The sequence below is a fragment of the Gorilla gorilla genome, chromosome 9, assembly GCF_029281585.2.
Source record: "Gorilla gorilla gorilla isolate KB3781 chromosome 9, NHGRI_mGorGor1-v2.1_pri, whole genome shotgun sequence".
Classification (NCBI taxonomy): domain Eukaryota; kingdom Metazoa; phylum Chordata; class Mammalia; order Primates; family Hominidae; genus Gorilla; species Gorilla gorilla.
In genome coordinates this window covers 11,704,105-11,728,576 of record NC_073233.2, presented here as the reverse complement: position 1 = coordinate 11,728,576, position 24,472 = coordinate 11,704,105, and the positions used below count along the sequence as shown (strand labels likewise).

General features: G+C 38.6%; 1 protein-coding gene across 1 annotated transcript; it reads right to left on the bottom strand.

Annotated features, from left to right (window-relative positions):
* Positions 1 to 572: 572 nt before the first annotated feature.
* Positions 573 to 10,036, bottom strand: OR51M1 (olfactory receptor family 51 subfamily M member 1). The gene is made up of 3 exons (XM_004050544.5): positions 9,931 to 10,036; positions 8,390 to 8,495; positions 573 to 4,449 (listed from the first exon to the last, which is right to left on the bottom strand). The coding sequence occupies exon 3, from the start codon at positions 4,432 to 4,434 to the stop codon at positions 3,454 to 3,456; it is 981 nt and encodes a 326-aa protein (XP_004050592.3). The 5' UTR covers positions 4,435 to 4,449; positions 8,390 to 8,495; positions 9,931 to 10,036; the 3' UTR covers positions 573 to 3,453.
* Positions 10,037 to 24,472: the final 14,436 nt, after the last annotated feature.

Here is a 24,472-nt window from a genome sequence, read left to right as displayed (position 1 = left end):
TTTCAGTTCTGACTTATGTTAATGATTTAACTAAGGAAAGTTGCTTTCCTCTGTGAACCTCAGTTTCCTAATTTTAAAACATTGAAAATAATAATACCTCCCTACTTCACAGGTTTGGTGAGAAAATTAAATGAAATAATGTAAAATAATGAAAATAAAAAGTACTCAGCCCTCTCTACCATGAGTTAAATGCTTAATAAATATTAGCATTTATCATGATCATAATTATCATCTTCATTGTCATCTTCAGCATAATCGTATATAACTTTTTATAGTCATTGTAAAATGCTCTTTTTAGATGATAAAACTGAAATTTCTTCAGAAAATTTGTATACGGCAAAGATAGAGAAATCTATATAGAAAATAAGATTATATATAACAGCTGTTTTTCTTTTGATACAAATATTTATAGCCTTTTACATAGTGATTGTTCTGTACATAATTTTGCTTATTGTTTTTATTTAATATTTTGCTAAGTTTCCTAAGCATTTAAATGTCATTTTAATAATAGTGTATCAAATGAATATGCTTTATGTAATATTTTTATTCTAGACATTTTGTATGCTTACATTCTTAAAATTATGAACAATAACACAAATTATAATATTCACTTATTAAATAGTTCAACACATATTTATTGATCACTGACCTAGGAGATGGATTTAGAACTGTGAGCAAACAGGAAAAAAATTTTGCCACAAGCAGCTTACATCCTAAATTTTTAATTTATCATTTATTTAGGACAGATTTTTAGAAGTGGCATTTCTGAGACACAGAGCATGAATATTTTCAAGTCTTTTGATGTATTTTGTTTTTTATAAAAGGCAAATTAAATTATGTTTTCATTCTGGTATGTGAAAATACCTCTTTTACCACATACTTAACAGCACAGATATTGATTTTTTTTTTCTTTTTTTTGTTTTTGAGAAGGAGTCTCGCTCTGTTGCCCAGGCTGGAGTGCAGTGGCACGATCTCGGCTCTGCAAGCTCCACCTCCTGGGTTCACGCCATTCTCCTGCCCCAGCCTCCTGAGTAGCTGGGACTACAGGCGCCCGCCACCATGCCGGCTAACTTTTTGTATTTTTAGTAGAGACTGGGTTTCACCGTGTTAGCCAGGATGGTCTCAATCTCCTGACCTCGTGATCCACCCGCCTCGGCCTCCCAGAGTGCTGGGATTACAGGCGTGAGCCACCGTGTCCAGCCAGATATTGATTGTTAACTCTATTCTTCAATATTCGTTTAGTAACAAATTAAGATATGTTAATTTGCATTTTAAATTTGAGTAAGGTAGAAGTTTTCAAATATGTTATTACCTGTAGGTATTTCCTAATTTGAAAAGAATGAAATTTAGATGTCAGTGGTCTATTTGTTAATAAGAGGCAAAATGGGACTTCAGTGCTAATCTAAATCCAAATCCTATATTTTTTATACCCCATTCTACCAAATGAGATCTATAGAACAGGAATTTCCTCTCAACATGGAGAAGAATATTCTAAGTCTCGGAACTGCTATTGAGTAAGTGGCCTACTATGTGGATGTAAATTAAAGTTTAGAATGGAACCTATGTTTAAGGCGTGCCAGCCTGTAAGGCTGGAGAAACTGCTGGGTTCCAGAGGGCCTCCCAAGCCTGAGAGTCTGACAGCAACCACACATGCAAACATGAGATACCACACAAACATACACAAGAAACCGCACAAACATACATACATATTTTTAGAGTTTGGTTCTTTTTTAAATTTCGCTTTGTAATTTTGTTTGTTTTCCTTTTTATTTTTGAAACGGGGTCTCACTTGGTCACCCAGGCAGTAGTGTGATTATGGCTCACTGCAGCCTCAACCTCCTGGGCTCAAGCATTCTTCCCACCTCAGCCTCCCAAGTAGCTGAGACTACAGACGTGCACCGCCACACATGGCTAATTTTAATTTTTTTTGTAGAGATAGGGTCTTGCTATATTGTTCAGGCTGGTCTCAAACTCCTGGACTCAAGTAATCTTCTTGCCTGAAGTTGGTCTCAAACTCCTGGCCTTCAGCAATCCTCCCACCTTGGTCTCCCAAAGTGCTGGGATTACAGCATAAGCCACCGTGCCTGGCCTCATGGTAATTTTAACCTGTAGGAGAATGGGTGGGAGGATCCAGAGGGCCTGAGTAAAGTAGAACTGGGACAATGAAGACACCACCTTGATGGATGCCAGCAGAAAGGTGTCTTCTTGGGCTTCTGAATGTGAAGAGGAGGAGTTCCTTGAGACAAGAAGAGAACTTCTGTTAGCTCTGGATCCCTCTTTATGTATCTATATGTCCACGCATACATTTAATATTTATTGAGTATATGGCACGTGCTAGGCATTGTATTTATATACATTTACTGGTGAGCAAGACATGCATAATTCCTCCAGGGATCTTGATTTAGTCATTCTAATGGACACAGGCAAACACCTTCATAAACAGGACATTACTGTGTGACAAATGTTACAACAGGAAATGCAGGGCACTGTGGAAGGAAACTGATGGAGCATTTGGTGCTCTACCATTGGAAAGGGAGGAGCTATCTGTGAAAATGTCCTTGAGGAAGCAATTTCAAAGCTGAGACCCCTGCAAGGATTGCATTTAGTCACTCGTAGGGACAGGCTGATCAGCCAGTGTAAAGTTTATTTCCTCCTGAGCAATGGGATTGTGACTTCAATATGTTTGTGAGAGTTTCCTTGGCTGAAGCTTTCTCACGTTACATGTCATTGTTCAATATCACACAACTAAAACACCTACAAGTAAATACTGACTTTAGCTTAATGTCAGACTTGAGGTTGTAAGGTAAAATCAGAGATGAGAGGAGTCAAGGATAGGATCAAAGTCTCTTCTTCTAGAGGAATATGGTCAGGAGAGAGCACAACCTTAGAAATTTGGGGGGGCGTTGCTTGAAACAGGTGTTGAGGAAGAATGCAGGAGTTCTGAGGTTTCTGATGTGACTTGGGGGTCTGAAAGTTACTGCTGACCAGGATAGAAAAAGATGAGAAGAAACTTGGCCAGGTAGAGAAGATGGAAGCAGTCCCAAGGAACCACGGAAGGAGGTGTATTTCCGGAGGTGAGTTAGAGCAAATGGCATTTACCTGGTCTCTGCCAGGCTCTCCTCTGGGTGCTCTGGTATTTATTGTTCTTTTTAGTTTTTATTTAGTTTCATTTTAGTTTTAGTTACATTGATGATGACCTTCACTAAAGTTGCCTTCTGGATAGCTTTGATGCTACCAAAAATGCCAGTTCTCAGCTGTAGGAGGAGCCATTAAAATCTAAGCAAGAGAAGTTCAGTTTTTTAAAGCCACAACTCCAGAAATAAATTTGCCCATATTTTATTTAGGACAGGGGCAAAAAATCTTTAAGAGCATGCTATATACTCAATACTCCAAATTTTCAGTCCATTTTGGGGCCTTCTTATAGGCCTCTAGGGGGAGTTTTAGCCCCAGGACTCATTTACTGGCCTTTTTAAGACCTAGGAACTTGATGATGGCACGGTGGATCTCCTTGGTCTTAATACTGTATATGATTGGGTTAAGCATGGGAGGCACTAAAAGGTGGACATTGGCCATAAGAAGATGAATAGCAGGTGGGGCATGCTTCCCAAAACGGTGCACCAGGGACAGCCCCATCATGGGCACAAAGAATACTAGCACAGCACAGAGATGAGCGGTGCATGTCCGAAAGGCACGGCGCTGCTCCTCTTGGGAGGCCAGGCCTGCTACTGTGTGCAGGATGAGTCCATAGGACAGTGCGATGAGCACCAGGTCCAGCATCACAGTGAAAACTACCACCATCAGTCCATACAGATTATTGAAGGTGGTATCTGTGCAGGCCAGCTGTATCACTTCCTGGTGCAGGCAAAATGAGTGGGAGAGGACCACAGATCCACAGTAGGGAAAAGCCTTCAGGAGGAGGACAATAGGGATAGTGGCCACAGGTCCCCGGAAGATGACAATTAGGCCTGCCCTGACCACTCGCTGGCCAGTGATAATGACCGAATACCTCAGAGGGTGGCAGATGGCCACAAAGCGGTCAAAGGACATGATGAGGAGCACTGAGGACTCCATGAAGGAAAACGAGTGGATGCAGAACATCTGGATTTGACACACTCCAAAGTAGATACTATGGGAGTTAAACCAGAAGATCCCCATAGTGGTGGGCAAGGTGGAAACACACAGCCCCAGGTCAGTGAGGGCCAGCAAGGATAGTAGATAGTACATGGGTGTGTGCAGATGAGGGTTGGTCTTAATAATGATCAGAATGAAACAATTGCCTGAGATGGCAACCATGTACATAAAGAAAAACGGGATGAAAATCCAGTGTTTGATGCCCTCCAGTCCAGGAAAGCTGGTGAGATAGAATATGGGGCTAAACTGAGTAATGTTGGATAGCAGCATGAATTGAGGACTGAGCGAATATTGGGCTGACATTCCTTGGGGATTGAGCTGAAAATAAATGGATATTTCTGGTTATTAATTCTTCAGCTTCACTAACATTCACAACATCACAAGCAGTACCATGGTCATCATCACCTTTAGTATTATCTACTCCACCCTTATGAATTCCGCCAATCTCACTACTTTACTGAACTTTCTTTGATAACCTCGCCCTCACCAGTTTTCCTCTGTATTTCAATTATTTCAGTTCCTCTCTGCCTCTTTGCTGGTGTGCCTTTATTGCTCCACCCTTAAGTATAGTTCTTCCCATCCTTGGCAATTTTCTGGCCATATTCTATTATTTCTTCTCAATGTCATCCACTCCCATGATTTCATTTACCATCCATATATTGATAAATAACAAATATATAATTCCAGAACTTGTCTTTCTCTCTTTTGATTTCCAGACTCTAGCAACATCTGTACTTTTCATTATCTCAGTGGCGCAAGTCAAATGTCATGTTTTATGTTAGACTTCTCCATATCACATCTCTCCGTAGTATCTAATCAACCAATCACCAAGTCCTGGGGTTTCTGTTTACTGAATACCTCAAGTCTGTTTACTCACCATCACCTTCACTGATGCTATTCTAATTCAGATCACTCTTTCAGGACTATTCCAGTGACTCATCTTTTGTACTACTCTATTCAGTTGACTACTATATAGCAAGAGAGACATATACATAAACAAGTTTTTAATGAAGTAAAAAAGGTTTAAAATGACATTCAAGACCCTACCTTATTTTCTCTCCATGTATATCCTATTTTCTTATCTATCCTAATTTTCTCTGTATATTCACGGTGTTAATGACACTAAACAATTCTTCCAGTTTATATAGTATGCTTGCTCATAGGTAAACATCTGTATTTTCATTCTTCCTGGAATAAAAACATTTTTTCCTGAAATAGCTTTCCCTTAATCTTTGTCTAGTTAACTTCTACTAATATAACCCACCTTAGCTTAGATATGATGTCCTTCAGAAGGCCTTCTTAAATTCCCCAAGTTTAGTTTGAATACCCTCTCCTATGTGTTCCTGTAGTTCACTATGCACTAATTACCATGATATTTTCCCTGCAGCATTGTCAATTTCTGTATTGCCTCTATAATGTGAATGCCTTATGGACATAAACCATGACTGTCTCTTTTTTAATTTTAATATTAGCTCTAGGGATTGACTTTTTTAGCCACCACATCATTGGAATCCTTTAAATATTATTTGAATAAATTATTAAATATGTATCATTACCATTAATCTTACTTCAATAATTATTTCAATATTCAATTATTTCAATAATTATTTATTAATTGATTCAATAAATACATATTGAAATTGTATTACATGGCAGACATAATTCTATTAGGTTGGTGCAAAAGTAATTGTGGTTTTTACCATTACTTTCAATGGCAAGAACTGCAATTACTTCTACACCTAGGTACTGAAAATACAATGAACAGAAACAGAACAGAGACAAAAATAAACACATACATACATGCTGCAATGCAAGGTAATGTAATGCAATAAAGAAATATGGAGCAAAGGAGGAAGGTAAGAGTGATGCATTTTATATAGGGTAGTCAGAGAAGACCTCTCTGAGTAGGTAATTTTAGAGAAGAAATCAAAATCAGAGGGCAAGTGTGTGGCTGTCTTAGGGAAAAACATTCAAGGAAGGAGGAAGAACAAGTGAAAGTTCCTGAAGCAGAGAGCAGCTTGACAAGTTTAAAAGACAAAAGAAGGCCAATGTATATTCAATGGAGGAAGCAAGGTGGGGAATGGTGGCAAATGCACTTGAAGTAGCAGCTAAATGCTACGTCATGTATGATCTTGCAGGTCACGCAAGCTACTTTGAATTTTTTTATACTTGTGAGTTTCGAGTTGAGAGCAGAGGTGCTGCATGGATATAAGGCTTACATCACTTTGGCAAGGGGTAAAAAATAGTCCACGTTTATCTTTTCCATTTCTTCACTTCTCAGTTTACTACTCAACCAACCACCCTATAATGTTTTTTTTAAAACCCACTTAGCTAAAGCAATGCTCCTTAAATTCACCAGTGACTTCTAGGGGCCAAATGCAATGGAGAGTCTTAATCATACCTGCTTTTATTGATTTTTTTTGGTGCAATAGTTGTGTGCTCTGGCCATGCCTTCCTTTTTAGAGCTCTCTCTAGAAATTCTTAATGCCAAGATCTGCTGGTTCTCTTCTGATTTTTGTGATAGCTTCTATGCATTCTCTTATTTCCATTGCTCAAATATTTATGTTATTCAGTTTACTGTCCTTGAACACCTTAACTTCTCATTCATTATATTATCTATTATTATTATTACTTATACAGTGGTGGCTCTTAGACATTAATCTCTAGTCCGGATAACTCCGTTACATATCAGGCCTGAGTTTCTGCCTTCTCACTAGGTGTTTCCAAAAGGATACTGATGAAACTCAACACGTCTAATATTGAGCCCAGCATCCATCTTTTCACACCTGATTCTTCTCATATTTATGCATTTTTTATAATATTATTCACCATTTCCTGCCATTCAAGACAACATTTTTGAGCTGATGCTCTACTCAACCCTCTCCCTCTTTCTGTATTTAATTTTTAACTAAGTTCTTTTAATCTATCCCTGTAATCTATTCATCTTCATCTCTGTAGCCAATGTCCTTGTTCTTATCTTTTCCACACCTGCTTGCCTGACCTGTCATTCAACATGCAAAGCCAGGCTCCTCCTTCCCTTGGTCCATCCTCTACCGCAGCCACCGAGATTATGCAGAAAGTGCTAACTCTATGAATCACTGCACTGTTTTCAGTCCTTCAGTAGCTCCCATCATTAGAATAAAGTTCAAACTTGTGAAAGATCTGTGGTGATAGTCCAATTTATTGAGGCCATACATGATTTAGATGCTGTGAAAAGCTTGACATAATCATGAATATTTCTTGTAACTATGAAACATTTTATCCCTACTTCACAGGGAGAAAACTACAAAAAGGTAAACAATCATCCCAAGGCCTGTAGTGAGCGAAAATCAGGATAAGATATGAACCTTTGTCTCTCTATGCATGGCCCTGGTAGCCTAAAACACCCTGTAACACCATCTTTAGCCAGGCTCTTCTTGTTTTGGCACCTTTCCAAACCCATCTTTTCCCAGTCAACACACCCATATCATTTTTTTCTTCAATTCCCTACACATACTTTTCTTGTTTTTATTCTTCTATGTTTATTGCTTTCTTGGCAAAAACCACCCCTGTTTTTCCAACCAGTAAACACTTGCGGATCCTTTAAGACTTAGTACAAATATCACTTCTTCTGTCAAATCTCTCCTGACTTCCTTTTGTAGCATTAGGTAAATCTTTCTCTGTTCTCACGTAGTACCTGTAATGTACTATTAAGGTGTAAATACACACACACATTCTTTATATTTTTATATTTATATATACTTATTGATATATATATAGAACATACTTATACATCCATATAAGTACAAATATGTATAAGTTTAAATAACATATAAGTATATAGATTTACTCATATATACTTTATAAAATATACATTTTAGTATATACATTATATATTCTTTATATACTTTATAGATATTTTTATATATAAGTATAGAGTATACATATATGTGTCTGTATATTTATATATGTAAACATAAATATACAAAAATATTGTTATATATTTGTATACATGCTTATATATACTTTGTACAACATATTTATATATTATAGGTAGTATTTATAAATATTCTTTATTATACATGTTTAGAACATAAATTTATATTGGAAAAAACTGCCATTAATTTTTCACCAACCTAATAATTCATTTTTTAAGTTGATTAGACTGGAATTCTCTAAAGGCCCCTGGAGCCTGACAGTGTCTAAGATGTGGTAGGTACCACTATATATATATTTTTTTGCATGAAAAACTAAATGGGTGAATAAATAAAGTACTCACCTCTTATCCTGATTCTTTGTGCCTGGGGTTCTGTTGTCAGCTCTGTGTTCACCAACTTCAGAGTGATGAGATGGACAGGGAGAAGGATCTGGTAGAAACAAGATGTCTATACAGAGACAATGACAGGGCTGGGATTATTTCTCTTGGAAAGGATACTTCCTCTTGGGAAGGAAGCTTTAGGGGATTTCTCCTAGCAAGAGAGATAATTATCCATGATAGGAGAGCAACAGTCATTTTTTCATGTCTACTAAGCAATGGAGGAGTCCACTCAGAGCAGTCAGTTACATCTAATTACAACATAATTATAATATTCAAGGCAGAGTAGATTCATCTTAGATCACAGGAGAAAATTCCTGAAAAGAGATTTTCAGTATACAATGAGTAATTGGCTCTCTACCTCACCTGTGTCTAAATATTCTTTTGTTTGAATTTAGTATTCGTTATTTTTTAATGAACTACATTGGTGGAGGATACTGTTTCTTGTAAATAGGAGAATATGCAAAAGACGCTGCACCTAAACACAAGGACTTGAACCAGATTATTCATTTTTGAACCCCTAGAGAACATTTCCACAGTGGTCAAACTCATCTGTAAACATGCCTGTTTTTAGTAGGATAGAGGAGGATTTTGGAAGGCGAAGGCCGTATCCTGGATACTGGGGAAGTTACAAGGTGTTGTTTGGATTAAAATAAGCAGATTGAGGATGGGGTCTTTTCTGTGTTAACTGGACCAGCATATAAAATGCATTTAATAATTTGTTGAATAAGTGAATGACTGTTTTTCTGATGAGAGAAAGGAGAGGGTGTGTATACCAGATGGCTCGGCAGGAAAGAGTATAGAGACCAGAGGGCTTCTGCCATCCTGACCTCTAGACATGATCCAGGGAGGGGCTGGCCTGGCCATGCAGGCACTCATCAGGGGAGTGAGGCAGCCCTGCCTCCTGGCCTTCCTAACAGAATACTGCAGATGAGCTGGCCTCTTTTCCAGCAAGAGAAGGTCCTGTTTTCTGTTCTTTCTCTGGCTCTGGTTCTGTGCATAGACTCTGAGAATATCAGAAGAGATTCTGTGAGAACCCTGGTTTCTAAGACTTCATTTTCCAAGTGAAAAATCTAAGGCCCAGACTGCTGTATATGGTGGTTCACACTTATAATCCTGGCAACTTGGAACAATAAGGTGGGAGGATTGCTTGAATCCGGTTTGAGTTTACAGTGAGCTATGATTACACCACTGCACTGTAGCCTGGGTAACAGAGCTAGACCTCATTTCTAAAAACAACAAACAAAGAAACAACAACAAAAGAGAACAAAGAAATAAAAATCCCATTAGGCTTAGTGCAGGGAATGTGGGGAATCCATTTGGCTAGGGACATTCAAACATTTGGGGGAAAAGCCATGATTGTAACTGAGACCATGTCTTTTTGGGCTCACTGCTTTTGTGATATCTATGCATTCCCATTTTCTCGCATTTTCTCCCTCCTCTCTCCTATGTCCCCCTAATTACCCACTCCTGAAATCCCGGCACAAGACAGTAGTGAGACTCACCAGCAGGTAATAACAAAAATGTGAAGCCAAGGAGTGGGTTCCAAAGGAAGAAAGAAGAGTATAGATAAGGATGACACAAGGGTCACTGAGAGGCACAAGGCTGTGGCTGTCACAGAAGGCTTTATCCTCCTAAAGACCATGGCTCCAGCTGGGAGAACTTAATGGTAAACAAAGGGTCCCCAGGGCTTGGAATCCTATGGGCAGGAAACTTTCTTTATCTCCACCCCTGTCTCCTGAAGCTGAAGAGCCCTAACTTTTTAGCATTCAGTCCCCAGGTTTTGGCTACACAGACATCTGCTGCAACAAAAGTACTACTGCCTTATCTGTTTATTTTTAATTTCATAAAGAAGTCAATTCATATCACTTATCATTTTATTTACTGTCTTCTGTTATCCACTAGTAATGGACCCGTCGTTTTCCAGAGAGGTCGGATGTAGTATATGAAGAGGATTATCCACGTGATGTTCACAGTGGCTTTTAAATTGCACATCTGCCTTGAAGCACCACAATCACCACTGCTTCAAGATTCTCTCACTCCTGCATTCATTTTCCTGTCTATTTTTATATTTCCATTTACCGCAGATAATTAAATTGCCCTCCATCTCTGCCAGCCTCTATATCTTTGGACCTAGAAGTCAATCTTGCATATTCAATCCTACCCCAAACAAATGTCCAGGTCAGTGTCTCAGGCTTTCCCAAAGCTCTCTACTTCATCTTTGAATGCACTGGACATTGCTTCAATGAGCCCTACAACAAGTAGCCTTTACAAAACTTTTTTCCTTCTTTTCTGGTAGCAAATGCCATCAACATTTAGAAAAAATAAATAAATAGTCTTGTACTTCTTCCACAGACTATGCTACAGAACCTGAGTTAATGTGATCAGGTCTTGTGTACATTTCTCTTTTCTTTCAAAACTCACACACAACCTCTCCACCACAAACACACACACACTCTTGGAGACTGGCATGAAGCAAGGTATTACATCCTTTAAATAGGGCATGGTTGATTAGAGTTGTGTGGGGATGAGCTCCAAAATGGGGCATACAGATTTAAAACCAGGACAGAGACCCATGAAGTTTATGACATTCCAGTGTGATCAGACCACACCCAGACAGAAGTGGCACCACCTTACACCAGGTAAGTAACTGGTTGTTAGGGCCAGAGTGTAGGAGAGTCAGGGTGATAGGACAAGATGCAGAGAGCAGGATGTCTTATTAAATTGTAGTTATGAGGAAGGTTCTGGCTTGGGTACAATAGGAAGGAGCTGAGCATCTTCATTTAGGCTTGTAGGAGAGGGCACCACTACCAGAAAAATTTGAGAAAATCCTGCATTTATTAAGAACATGATTTTAGCCTATTTCACTGGGATCCTAGCCAAGGACAGTATAGCAGCAACAATGCTGCTATTATTACCAGCAACAGCAAATATTGCTATTATTCAGGGGCATCTATCACATATAAGATAGGAAAACAACTATCTTAGCGCAATGTAAGAGATGGACATAGCAATTATATTAATATTTGTGGGTAGCACCTGGCCCACAGGTGAGGGCCAGGGAAGGCCCCAACCTGAGCTATGAAGACTAAGTAAGAATCAACCACAGATGGGGCTTTATAGAAAGGTATTTCCGAAAAGGAGGGGTAGTGTAAGCAAGGGCATGGAGGTGAGGAAAAGTTTATGTGTTTTGAGAACTATAAGATTTTCCGGTGCTCGAATATAACATTGAAGAGAGTTAATACCTTGGAATAAAACAGTAGAGGTAGGCAGGGGCAAGACCCTGAATGAGTTTATATGACATGTCAAACATGGTACACATTTTGATGGTTGGGTTTAAAAAGGCAGGAGATAACAATCATATTTTCCAGAGTACACTGTTAACAATATGCAGGAAGGATTTAAAGTCTGCACTGGAAACAGATGTTGTTTTGATGTATGGGGCTGGATGAAGATATGTAATTGACAGCTTTTTACGTAGATAAACAATACTGTTTAGTGGATAACCTACCATTTAGAGATCTCTAATATTTGCTTACTTTTTTAAACGAACATCTGTATAATAGCTTTATATTCTATTTCTCTGAATTATATAATTGAAGGACCAGTTTCCCAGCAATAGATTTATTTGAAAACCAAATGAAAGAACTCAGCATTTTTGATTCTTTATTGCTCTAAATGATCTTTAGATTTGTTTTATCATATCACAGAATAGTTCTCTTTGAAGTTTGACTGAAATTACATTAAACATTCTCATCAATTTTCATTGACGTGCATTAAGTGCGTCCTGTGAGAAACTGTGATCAAGAACTTGAAGATAGACAGATAAACATGTCATGGTCTTGCCTTTATGAAGCTCACATTGAATAAAGATGTTAGATTGTTCAACGAAGTTTCCAAAATAGGGTCACTAGCCCAGGCTAGGAAGGCAGAGGTAGTTTCTGAAGCCTGGAGGCCAAGAGGAGGATGATGGGGACAATGAAGGAGCAAGTCCTTGGACCTATCTCTATCACCGTGGGTAATCATGCGAATATTAGGTGAAGTGAATGTGGGTGCATGATGGTTGGGGAAGGTGAAGTATCAACACATTAGTGTGAGTCATTCAGGCCTTAACCTTTAAGGTATTAGAATTCATTATTAAAGAATCTAAACCCATTACTAAAAGTGAAAAGTGTCACTGTAACAGTGTACCTATTTGTTAATGTGCAAATGGTTTTCATTGCATGTAATATTGTTTGTGTGTGTGTGTGTGTGAGAGAGAGAGAAACAGCGAGCGAGCGACACAGAGAGAGAGGTCGGGTGGGCGTATGGTGGGGTGGAAAGCCTGGCTTTCAAAGGGCCAGTATAAGTTTTATTTAAGGAACCTCTATCCAGAATTGATACCTAGCCAGCCCACTGAGCCAGGCTTGGTGAAGTAGGAGATTCCTTCAGGAGAACTGAATCCCCAAGGTCTGTACACATGCTGTGGTTTTCCAATGTAGCCACCAGGGGGAGCAGTCAGCCCAAGGATAGGCTTAAATTCTAGCCAGCACCAAGGCCCTACTATCCCCAGGGCGCAAGAAAATGTGGCTTTTCTTCCAGCACCACCTTCCCGTGTCCTCAATACCCACTACACAGCTGAAAGCTGCCAAGCAGTTCATTCTTCCTTTGAGGATGATCTTCCTCTCTCTCATGCACAAAATAGACATATCTACATCTTACAAACACATACAAACTAAAATTGATGGAGAGAGATAGGTTTTCTTAGCTTTTTCAGATTTTTACAGATGGTAATCTCACACAAATCTATGTGTGTGGCCTTTAGTCTTAATCATATTGACCAAGCCTTAAATCCCCACTCTGACCAGAAACAGACCTAAATAAAATCCTTACTCACAGGGTTCTCAATGTCTCCAGACTCACAACAGACTCTTCTTAGGTGTCTCTGTCACAGAAAATGGCCACAAGGTCACCTCACTCTCAGGCCTGTTAGAACAAGTCCTTCCCAGAAGAACTCCATTTTGTGGTGTGAGATCGATGCGGGTCTTTCAGACTGGAGAGACCCACAGAAGTTAGGATTGCCAAAAGGGTCTTCTGGACTGGTCCACAACCCCTAAGAAATTTTCATGTTGCAATTCATTTTGTCCATCCCCCTGCCTCCCTGGACACCTGCATCTGTGTGTGCACAGAGAGTCTGAAAGGTTTACAGAGAAGTCTCCACGCCTTCTTTCGTAACATCCTACCTCTCTTCAGTCATTATGAAAGGGAACCGATTTTCATTTTCATTGTGAAAACTTTTCAGAGAGACCCCTTTTGGGAAACCATCTCTTCTCCCCACTCCAAGTTGGGCTAAAGTTTTAGTGTATTTTGCACATTTTGATTTGCTATAACAGAGTACCTGAGTCTGGGTAGCTTATTTTTTTTTTTAAGTTTTGTTTGGTTCATGATTCTGGTGACTTAAAAGTCCAAGATCAGGCGGTTGCATCTGATAAAGGTCTCATGCTGGTTCCAAACATGGCAGAAAGCAGACAAAGAGCAAGTGCATGCAAGGAGATCACATGATGAGAGAGGACGCCAGGGAGAGAAACCCAGAAAGCCAGACTCATGGGAAAGTATCAAGCTGTCCACCATATGTGAAATTAGAATTCTAAAAGGAGAGAAAAAATGGATTAAACATTTTTTGAGGAATTATTGACTGAATGTTTCAAAATCTGGACATAAAGAAAATCTATTAATTCATATCCTTAGCTAATCTTGAGCAATGTCAATTAAAAAATAAAACACAACTAAACGCATATCTTACAAATGGCATAAACAACAAATGTATACCAATCTTAAAAGCAGACATAGAAAAAGACACATTGCATACAAGAAAATTATTAGAGGAAACAACGGAAACCTGAAAAAATAAACTGGAACTTTATTTTTTATTATTTTATTTTATTTATTATTATTATTATTATTATTATTATTATTATTATTATACTTTAAGTTTTAGGGTACATGTGCACAATGTGCCGGTTAGTTACATATGTATACATGTGCCATGTTGGTGTGCTGCACCCATTAACTCGTCATTTAGCATTAGGTATATCTCCTAATGCTATCCCTCCCCGCTCCCCCACCCCACAACAGTCCCCAGAGTGTGATGTTCCCCTTCCTGTGTCCATGTGTTCTCATTGTTCAATTCCCATCTATGAGTGAGAATATGCGGTGTTTGGTTTTTTGTCCTTGCGATAGTTTACTGAGAATGATGATTTCCAATTTCATCCATGTCCCTACAAAGGACATGAACTCATCATTTTTTATGGCTGCATAGTATTCCATGGTGTATATGTGCCACATTTTCTTAATCCGGTCTATCATTGTTGGACATTTGGGTTGGTTCCAAGTCTTTGCTATTGTGAATAGTACCGCAATAAACATACGTGTGCATGTGTCTTTATAGCACCATGATTTATAGTCCTTTGGGTATATACCCAGTAATGGGATGGCTGGGTCCAATGGTATTTCTAGTTCTAGATCCCTGAGGAATCGCCACACTGACTTCCACAATGGTTGAACTAGTTTACAGTCCCACCAACAGTGTAAAAGTGTTCCTATTTCTCCACATCCTCTCCAGCACCTGTTGTTTCCTGACTTTTTAATGATTGCCATTCTAACTGGTGTGAGATGGTATCTCATTGTGGTTTTGATTTGCATTTCTCTGATGGCCAGTGATGATGAGCATTTTTTCATGTGTCTTTTGGTTGCATAAATGTCTTCTTTTGAGAAGTGTCTGTTCATATCCTTTGCCCACTTGTTGATGGGGCTGTTTGTTTTTTTTCTTGTAAATTTGTTTGAGTTCATTGTAGATTCTGGATATTAGCCCTTTGTCAAATGAGTAGGTTGTGAAAATTTTCTCCCATTGTGTAGGTTGCCTGTTCACTCTGATGGTAGTTTCTTTTGCTGTGCAGAAGCTCTTTAGTTTAATTAGATCCCATTAGTGAATTTTGGCTTTTGTTGCCATTGCTTTTGGTGTTTTAGACATGAAGTCCTTGCCCATGCCTATGTCCTGAATGGTAATGCCTGCGTTTTCTTCTAGGGTTTTTATGGTTTTAGGTCTAACGTTTAAGTCTTTAATCCATCTTGAATTAATTTTTGTATAAGGTGTAAGGAAGGGATCCAGTTTCAGCATTCTACATATGGCTAGCCAGTTCTCCCAGCACCATTTATTAAATAGGGAATCCTTTCCCCGTTGCTTGTTTTTCTCAGGTTTGTCAAAGATCAGATAGTTGTAGATATGCGGCGTTATTTCTGAGGGCTCTGTTTTGGTACCAGTACCATGCTGTTTCGGTTACTGTAGCCTTGTAGTATAGTTTGAAGTCAGGTAGCATGATGCCTCCAGCTTTGTTCTTTTGGCTTAGGATTGCCTTGGCAATGCGGGCTCTTTTTTGGTTCCATATGAACTTTAAAGTAGTTTTTCCAATTCTGTGAAGAAAGTCATTGGTAGCTTGATGGGGATGGCATTGAATCTATAAATTACCTTGGGCATTATGGCCATTTTCATGATATTGATTCTTCCTACCCATGAGCATGGAATGTTCTTCCATTTGTTTGTATCTTCTTTTATTTCATTGAGCAGTGGTTTGTAGTTCTCCTTGAAGAGGTCCTTCATGTCTCTTGTAAGTTGGATTCCTAGGTATTTTATTCTCTGTGAAGCAATTGTGAATGGGAGTTCACTCATGATTTGGCTCTCTGTTTGTCTGTTATTGGTGTATAAGAATGCTTGTGATTTTTGCACATTGGTTTTGTATCCTGAGGCTTTGCTGAAGTTGCTTATCGGCTTAAGGAGATTTTGGGCTGAGACAATGGGGTTTTCTAGATATACAATCATGTCATCTGCAAACAGGGACAATTTGACTTCCTCTTTTCCTAATTGAATACCCTTTTTTTCTGTCTCCTGCCTAATTGCCCTGGCCAGAACTTCCAACACTATGTTGAATAGGAGTGGTGAGAGAGGGCATCCCTGTCTTGTGCCAGTTTTCAAAGGGAATGCTTCCAGTTTTTGCCCATTCAGTATGATATTGGCTGTGGGTTTGTCATAGATAGCTCCAATTATTTTGAGATACGTCCCATCAATACCTAATTTATTGAGAGTTTTTAGCATGAAGGGTTGTTGAATTTTGTCAAAGGCCTTTTCTGCATCTATTGAGATAATCATGTGGTTTTTGTCTTTGGTTCTGTTTATATGCTGGACTACATTTATTGATTTGCATATATTGAACCAGACTTGCATCCCAGGGATGAAGTCCACTTGATCATGGTGGATAAGCTTTTGGACGTGCTGCTGGATTCGGTTTGCCAGTATTTTATTGAGGTTTTTTGCATCCATGTTCATCAAGGATATTCATCTAAAATTCTCTTTTTTGGTTGTGTCTCTGTCAGGCTTTGGTATCAGGATGATGCTGGCCTTATAAAATGAGTTAGGGAGGATTCCCTCTTTTTCTATTGATTGGAATAGTTTCAGAAGGAATGGTACCAGTTCCTCCTTGTACCTCTGGTAGAATTCGGCTGTGAATCCATCTGGTCCTGGACTATTTTTGGTTGGTAAGCTATTGATTATTGCCACAATTTCAGATCCTGTTATTGGTCTATTCAGAGATTCAACTTCTTCCTGGTTTAGTCTTGGGATAGTGTATGTGTCGAGGAATTTATCCATTTTTTCTAGATTTTCTAGTTTATTTCCGTAGAGGTGTTTGTAGTATTCTCTGATGGTAGTTTGTATTTCTGTGGGATTGGTGGTGATATCCCCTTTATCATTTTTTTATTGCATCTATTTGATTCTTCTCTCTTTTCTTATTAGTCTTGCTAGCGGTCTATCAATTTTGTTGATCCTTTCAAAAAACCAGCTCCCAGATTCATTAATTTTTTGAAGGGTTTTTTTTTGTCTCTATTTCCTTCAGTTCTGCTCTGATTTTAGTTATTTCTTGACTTCTGCTAGCTTTTGAATGTGTTTGCTCTTGGTTCTCTAGTTCTTTTAATTGTGATGTTAGGGTGTCAATTTTGGATCTTTCCTGCTTTCTCTTGTGGGCGTTTAGTGCTATAAAGTTCCCTCTACACACTGGTTTGAATGTGTCCCAGAGATTCTGGTATGTTGTGTCTTTGTTCTCGTTGGTTTCAAAGAACATCTTTATTTCTGCCTTCATTTCGTTATGTACCCAGTAGTCATTCAGGAGTAGGTTGTTCAGTTTCCATGTAGTTGAGTGGTTTTGAGTGAGTTTCTTAATCCTGAGTTCTAGTTTGATTGCACTGTGTGGTCTGAGAGACAGTTTGTTATAATTTCTGTTCTTTTACATTTGCTGAGGAGAGCTTTACTTCCAAGTATGTGGTCAATTTTGGAATAGGTGTTGTGTGGTGCTGAAAAAATTGTATATTCTGTTGATTTGGGGTGGAGAGTTCTGTAGATGTCTATTAGGTCTGCTCGGTGCAGAGCTGTGTTGAATTCCTGGATATCCTTGTTAACTTTCTGTCTCGTTGATCTGTCTAATGTTGACAGTGGGGTATTAAAGTCTCCCGTTATTAAAGTGTGGGAGTCTAAGTCTCTTTGTAGGTCTCTAAGGACTTGCTTTATGAATCTGGGTGCTCCTGTATTGGGTGCATATATATTTAGGATAGTTAGCTCTTCTTGTTGAATTGATCCCTTTACCATTATGTAATGGCCTTGTCTCTTTTGATCTTTGTTGGTTTAAAGTCTGTTTTATCAGAGACTAGGATTGCAACCCCTGCCTTTTGTTTTCCATTTGCTTGGTAGATCTTCCTCCATCCTTTTATTTTGAGCCTGTGTGTGTGTGTGCACATGAGATGGGTTTCCTGAATACAGCACACTGATGGGTCTTGACTCTTTATCCAATTTGCCAGTCTGTGTCTTTTAATTGGAGTATTTAGCCCATTTACATTTAAAGTTAATATTGTTATGTGTGAATTTGATCCTGTCATTATGATGTTAGCTGGTGATTTTGCTCATTAGTTGATGCAGTTTCTTCCTAATCTTGATGGTCTGTACATTTTGGAATGATTTTGCAGTGTCTGGTACCGGTTGTGCCTTTCCATGTTTAGTGCTTCCTTCAGGAGCTCTTTTAGGGCAGGCCTGGTGATGACAAAATCTCTCAGCATTTGCTTGTCTGTAAAGTATTTTATTTCTCCTTCACTTATGAAGCTTAGTTTGGCTGGATATTAAATTCTGTGTTGAAAATTATTTCCTTTAAGGATGTTGAATATTGGCCCCCACTCTCTTCTGGCTTTTAGAGTTTCTGCTGAGAGATCTGCTGTCAGTCTGATGGGCTTCCCTTTGTGGGTAACCCGACCTTTCTTTCTGGCTGCCCTTAACATTTTTTCCTTCATTTCAACTTTGGTGAATCTGACAATTATGTGTGTTGGAGTTGCTCTTCTTGAGGAGTATCTTTGTGGCATTCTCTGTATTTCCTGAATCTGAATGTTGGCCTGCCTTGCTAGATTGGGGAAGTTCTCCTGGATAATATCCTGCAGAGTGTTTTCCAACTTGGTTCCATTCTCCCCGTCACTTTCAGGTACACCAATGAGACGTAGATTTGATCTTTTCACATAGTCCCATATTTCTTGGAGGCTTTGTTCATTTCTTTTTATTCTTATTTCTCTAAACTTCCCTTCTCGCTTCATTTCATTCGTTTCATCTTCCATCACTGATACCCTTTCTTCCAGTTGATTGCATCGGCTCCTGAGGCTTCTGCATTCTTCACGTCGTTCTCGAGCCTTGGCTTTCAGCTCCATCAGCTCCTTTAAGCACTTCTCTGTATTGGTTATTCTAGTTATACATTCGTCTAAATTTTTTTTCAAAGTTTTTATCTTCTTTGCCTTTGGTTTGAATTTCCTCCTGTAGCTCAGAGTAGTTTGATCATCTGAAGTCTTCTTCTCTCAGCTCGTCAAAGTCATTCTCCACCCAGCTTTGTACCGTTGCTGGTGAGGAACTGCTTTCCTTTGGAGGAGGAGAGGCGCTCTGCTTTTTAGAGTTTCCAGTTTTTCTGCTCTGTTTTTTCCCCAACTTTGTGGTTTTATCTACTTTTGGTCTTTGATGATGGTGATGTACAGATGGGTTTTTGGTGTGGATGTCCTTTCTGTTTGTTAGTTTTCCTTCTAACAGACAGGACCCTCAGCTGCAGGTCTGTTGGAGTTTGCTAGAGGTCCACTCCAGACCCTGTTTGCCTGGGTATCAGCAGCGGTGTCTGCAGAACCGCGGATTTTCGTGATCTGCGAATGCTGCTGTCTGATCGTTCCTCTGGAAGTTTTGTCTCAGAGGAGTACCGGGCCGTGTGAGGTGTCAGTCTGCCCTTACTGGGGGGTGCCTCCCAGTTAGTCTGCTTGGGGGTCAGGGGTCAGGGACCCACTTGAGGAGGCAGTCTTCCCATTTTCTGATCTCCAGCTGTGTGCTGGGAGAACCACTGCTCTCTTCAAAGCTGTCAGACAGGGACATTTAAGTCTGCAGAGGTTACTGCTGTCTTTTTGTTTGTCTGTGCCCTGCCCCCAGAGGTGGAGCCTACAGAGGCAGGCAGGCCTCCTTGAGCTGTAGTGGGCTCCACCCAGTTGGAGCTTCCAGGCTGCTTTGTTTACCTAAGCAAGCCTGGGCAATGGTGGGCACCCCTCCCCCAGCCTGGCTGCCACCTTGCAGTTTGATCTCAGACTGCTGTGCTAGCAATCAGGGACACTCCGTGGGCGTAGGACCCTCGGAGCCATGTGCAGGATATAATCTCCTGGTGCGCCGTTTCCTAAGCCTGTCGGAAAAGCACAGTATTCGGGTGGGAGTGGCCCAGTTTTCCAGGTGCTGTATGTCACCCCTTTCCTTGACCAGGAAAGGGAACTCCATGACCCCTTGTGCTTCCCGAGTGAGGCAATGCCTCACCCTGCTTCGGCTGGCGCATGGTGTGCTGCACCCACTGTCCTGTGCCCACTGTCTGGCACTCCCTAGTGAGATGAACCCCATACCTCAGATGGAAATGCAGAAATCACCCGTCTTCTGTGTTGCTCATGCTGGGAGCTGTACACCAGAGCTGTTCCTATTTGGCCATCTTGGCTCAAAAACTGGAACTTTATTTGTGAAAGAAAAAATCGGTCAATATAGACTTCCAGTGAAAATTTTCTTCAAATCAAGACAATATCTAAAAAATTGCTGAGACTGATATCAAGCAGCTATCTCTATACATGTTCTTCCAGGAGTTTTGTGATTTCAGGTCTTACATTTATGTCTTTAATCTATTTTGAGTTGACTTATGGTTTAAGGTAAAGGTCCAGTTTTATTCTTTTGCATTTGGATATCCAGTTTTCCCAACACTATTTGTTGAGGAGACTATCCTTCCCCTATTGTGTTGGTAGCCTTGTTGAGAATTACTGGACTGTATATATGTAAATTTATTTCTGGGCTCTTTATTCTGTTCAATTTGGTCTATGTGTCTATTTATATGATAGTACCATACTTTTTTGATTACTATAGCTTTGTAATATAATTTGAAATCAGAAAGTGTTGCTGCCATCAACTTGGTTTTTCTTTCTCAAGATTGTTTTGGCCATTTGGGGGTGTTCTGTTGTTTTGGCCATTTGGGGGTGTTCTGTGGTTTCATACAAATTTTCAAATTGTTTTCTGTAAAATGTGCCAGAGCTCAGGTAACAAAAGCAAAAATAAACAAGTGGAGCAACATCAAACTAAATATTTTCTGCACAGCAAAGAAAACAATCATCAAAAGGAACAGTTTGGGAGAAAATATTTACAGATCATATATCTGATACAAGTCTAATACCCAAAATATATAAGGAACTCAATCAACTAAATATGAAAAAATATAATAGTAACCTAAGTAAAAATGAGCAAAGGATCTGAATATACATTTCTCTGAAGACATGCAAATGGTCAGCAGGCATATGAAAAGGTGCACTACATCACCAATCATCAGGAAAATGCAAATCAAAACCACAAGTATCACTCACACCTGTTGAGATGGCTATTATCAAAAAAGACAAGAGATAGGGGTTGGAGAGGCTGTGGAGAAAGGAGAACTCTTGTGCATAGCTGGTGGGAATGTAAGTTAACATAGCCATTATAGAAGACAGTATGGAAGTTTCTCAAACAACTAAAAATAGAGTTATTGTATGGTGAAGAAATTCCTCTGCTGTATATGTATCCAAAATAAATAAAATCAGCGTTTTCTAGAGGTTTCTGCACTCTCATGTTAATTGCAGCATTATTCACAATAGCCAAGACATGGAAACAATCTAAGTGGTATCTATATATAGATGAACAGATAAAGAAATTGTGACAGGTCTGTATATGATATTGTGATATATGTCATATGTATATATGATATCACAATATTATTCAGCCTTAAAAAAGGAGATGGGGGGAATGTATAAACCTAGAGTACATTTTGCTAAGTGAAATAAACCAGACACAGAAACAAATAAGGGCATGATATTACTTATATGTGGAATCTCAAAAGAAAAATAAGGTCAAATGCATAGGAACAGTGTAAAAAGGGGAAGAAAGAAAGAAAATAGGGAGAAGTAGGTCAAAGGTTATAAACTTGCAGCTGTGTAGGATAAATAAGTTTAGAGATCTAGTGTATGGCATGAAGACTTAATACTGTACTGTAAACTAAACATTTGTTATGACAGTAGATGTTAGATGCCCTTACACAAAGAAAAAGCAAAAGGTAACTATGGAAGGTGTTGGATTGATGGATAGGTTAATTTGCTTGATTGAAGTAATCATCTTACTATGTACACATATATCCTATATTTTTTGAACAAGCTTACTTGTTTCAGATAAAATATTTTAAAAGCTTTTATCTGAAGCAAGTCAAATTTCTGTTTCCTAATTGTTTAGGGTCCTTCATGTTATTTCCACTCTTAAAACTTATGTAACCCTTTGGATATAATGAGATATATGTTTTTCTCTATTTTTTATGTCAGTACTCTTTAGATACAGCTATCACTGTCTCTCAGGGTACCTCTGCCTCTGGTCATTTTGTTCATTCTTTATGTTGAAATTTTATATCTCCGGCCTACAACTCAGGGTTTTACAGTTTCATCAATGTCTCTATTAAATGTTTATGAGCCACAGAGAATGAGAATTATATATTCAATTTTTTTGAACTTCTGTGTTTGAGTTTTTAAAAAATTAACCTAATGTGAAAGACCCTAGATCCGGGGAAAGGTGCTGTGTGGCTTAGAGTATAAACATCAGAATGTGCTATGGACTTTCTAGAATATTTCAGTGCCCTTGTATATACTCAGAATGTGTGGAGAGTAATTCCAAAACAAAGCCCTTACTTCAATATCCATGGTGGTCCATAGCTAGGGCTAGCAGAAGGAAGGGTTCAACATCACTATTTTTATCACTCAAATTATCTGCTCTTGGAAAAACCAGTCCCTTTGGGTAGCCCCAATCATGTGTAAGTCTTTTTTCCTGAAGTATGATCATATGGTTCTCTTCCTTCTGTCTGCTCATTGAACCAGAGCTCCAGGAGCAATACCACTATGGCAATACTTCTTTTGCCTCTACAACTCTCAGGTCACAGCTGAAATATTACCTCCTCTCAGAACCCGCATTTGTCACACTAGCTTACATAAATTTTGTTATTCTCTATTGCATCAAATTTTTTGTTTCTTTCATAGCAGCTATATGAGGTTGTAATTATTTTTGTTACTTTTTTATTATTTCCTTTCCCTGTTAAAATACAAGCTTCATAGAAACAGAGAATATATGCACCAATGTATTCTATGTACCCGGTAGTTGCTAAAATAGAGAAGCCTCTCGTTAGATAAACAAACAACTAAACAATGACCGCTTGTTAAATAAATGTATTTAGTTATTCTATTATTCATTTCTAAACACAGAAAGAGTGAGAAAGGGAGAAAGACAGAAAGGAAGAATGAAAGAAAGAGAGTGAGATAAAGAATAGATATTTTCTGGCATTAAATTATTGCCCTCAAATTGGACAGAGACATATAAACAAATGCTCCTCTGAAGATTTGAATTTAATTTTCCCTGTAAATTGCTCTGACCTGACAACCCAGCTATTTTAGTTTAGTCTTTGTAGATGATATACATAAAATGCCTATCTCACTTTGCTGTAGCATTTCCAATCCTGGACAGTCAGCATAAAAGATACTATCGTCACTTATTTAATATTTCATAGCATTAAACATTCAAACCTTCAACTTTAGGATTTACTATAAAAGACTGTGACTGTTAATGATAATAATAAATACATTGAGGATTATGAGCATTATTTTTAAATTACAACTTGGTAGCCTCTAGCATTTATATACCTGTATTTTCTATATGCATTTCTATAGAAGCAGCTTGCACATGCTGTACAAACCATAAGATGGCAGGAGAGGTTTGTGGAACACTGACTCTGCTGGGGCCATGCAGAGGGAGGTTTGAAGATCTTGTTGATACAGATTGACACAGAATACCAAAGCCTCTTTCCCCACTGCCTTTCCTTGAGTAAAAATCCTGAGAAAATGTCTTCCCTTTCTCTCTATGTTGATAGCAAAACCAATGAGGTCATCACTTTTAACAACTGTTGACTTATTTTGGATTTTAGTCTACATTCACTATAACACAAAAATGCAGACAAGCAGCACTGATTTTAGTGTGGCATCATGGAAATAACAGTGCTACATATACCCCTTGCTACCAGCCAATAGGACTATTTATTTGAGTATGTTCATATATGTATATATAAATGTGTAGAAAAGATGCAGAGAAATGTATGGCAGATTATAAAGGGAAATTATCTCCAGGGAGGATAGAAAGGTAAGGATAAAAGGTCTTTACTTTATATTTAATATACATGGAGTATATATAATTTTTTAAATTTATATCATAGACATATTTAGGATATCGAATGGAAAATTTTAAAAATTCAACTACTTACTAGTTGTATACTTTTTTAAATGTCTCAAATTATCAGATTTTATTTTTTATCCAGAAAAAATATATAAAAAGTCTGTTTCATAGAGTTTTACTGAGGTATAATAGATGTAATTCTCCTA

Coding starts and splice junctions, on each gene's coding strand:
- OR51M1 (XM_004050544.5), bottom strand. CDS start 4,434: ATGTCAGCCCAATATTCGCTCAGTCCTCAATTCATGCTGCTATCCAAC.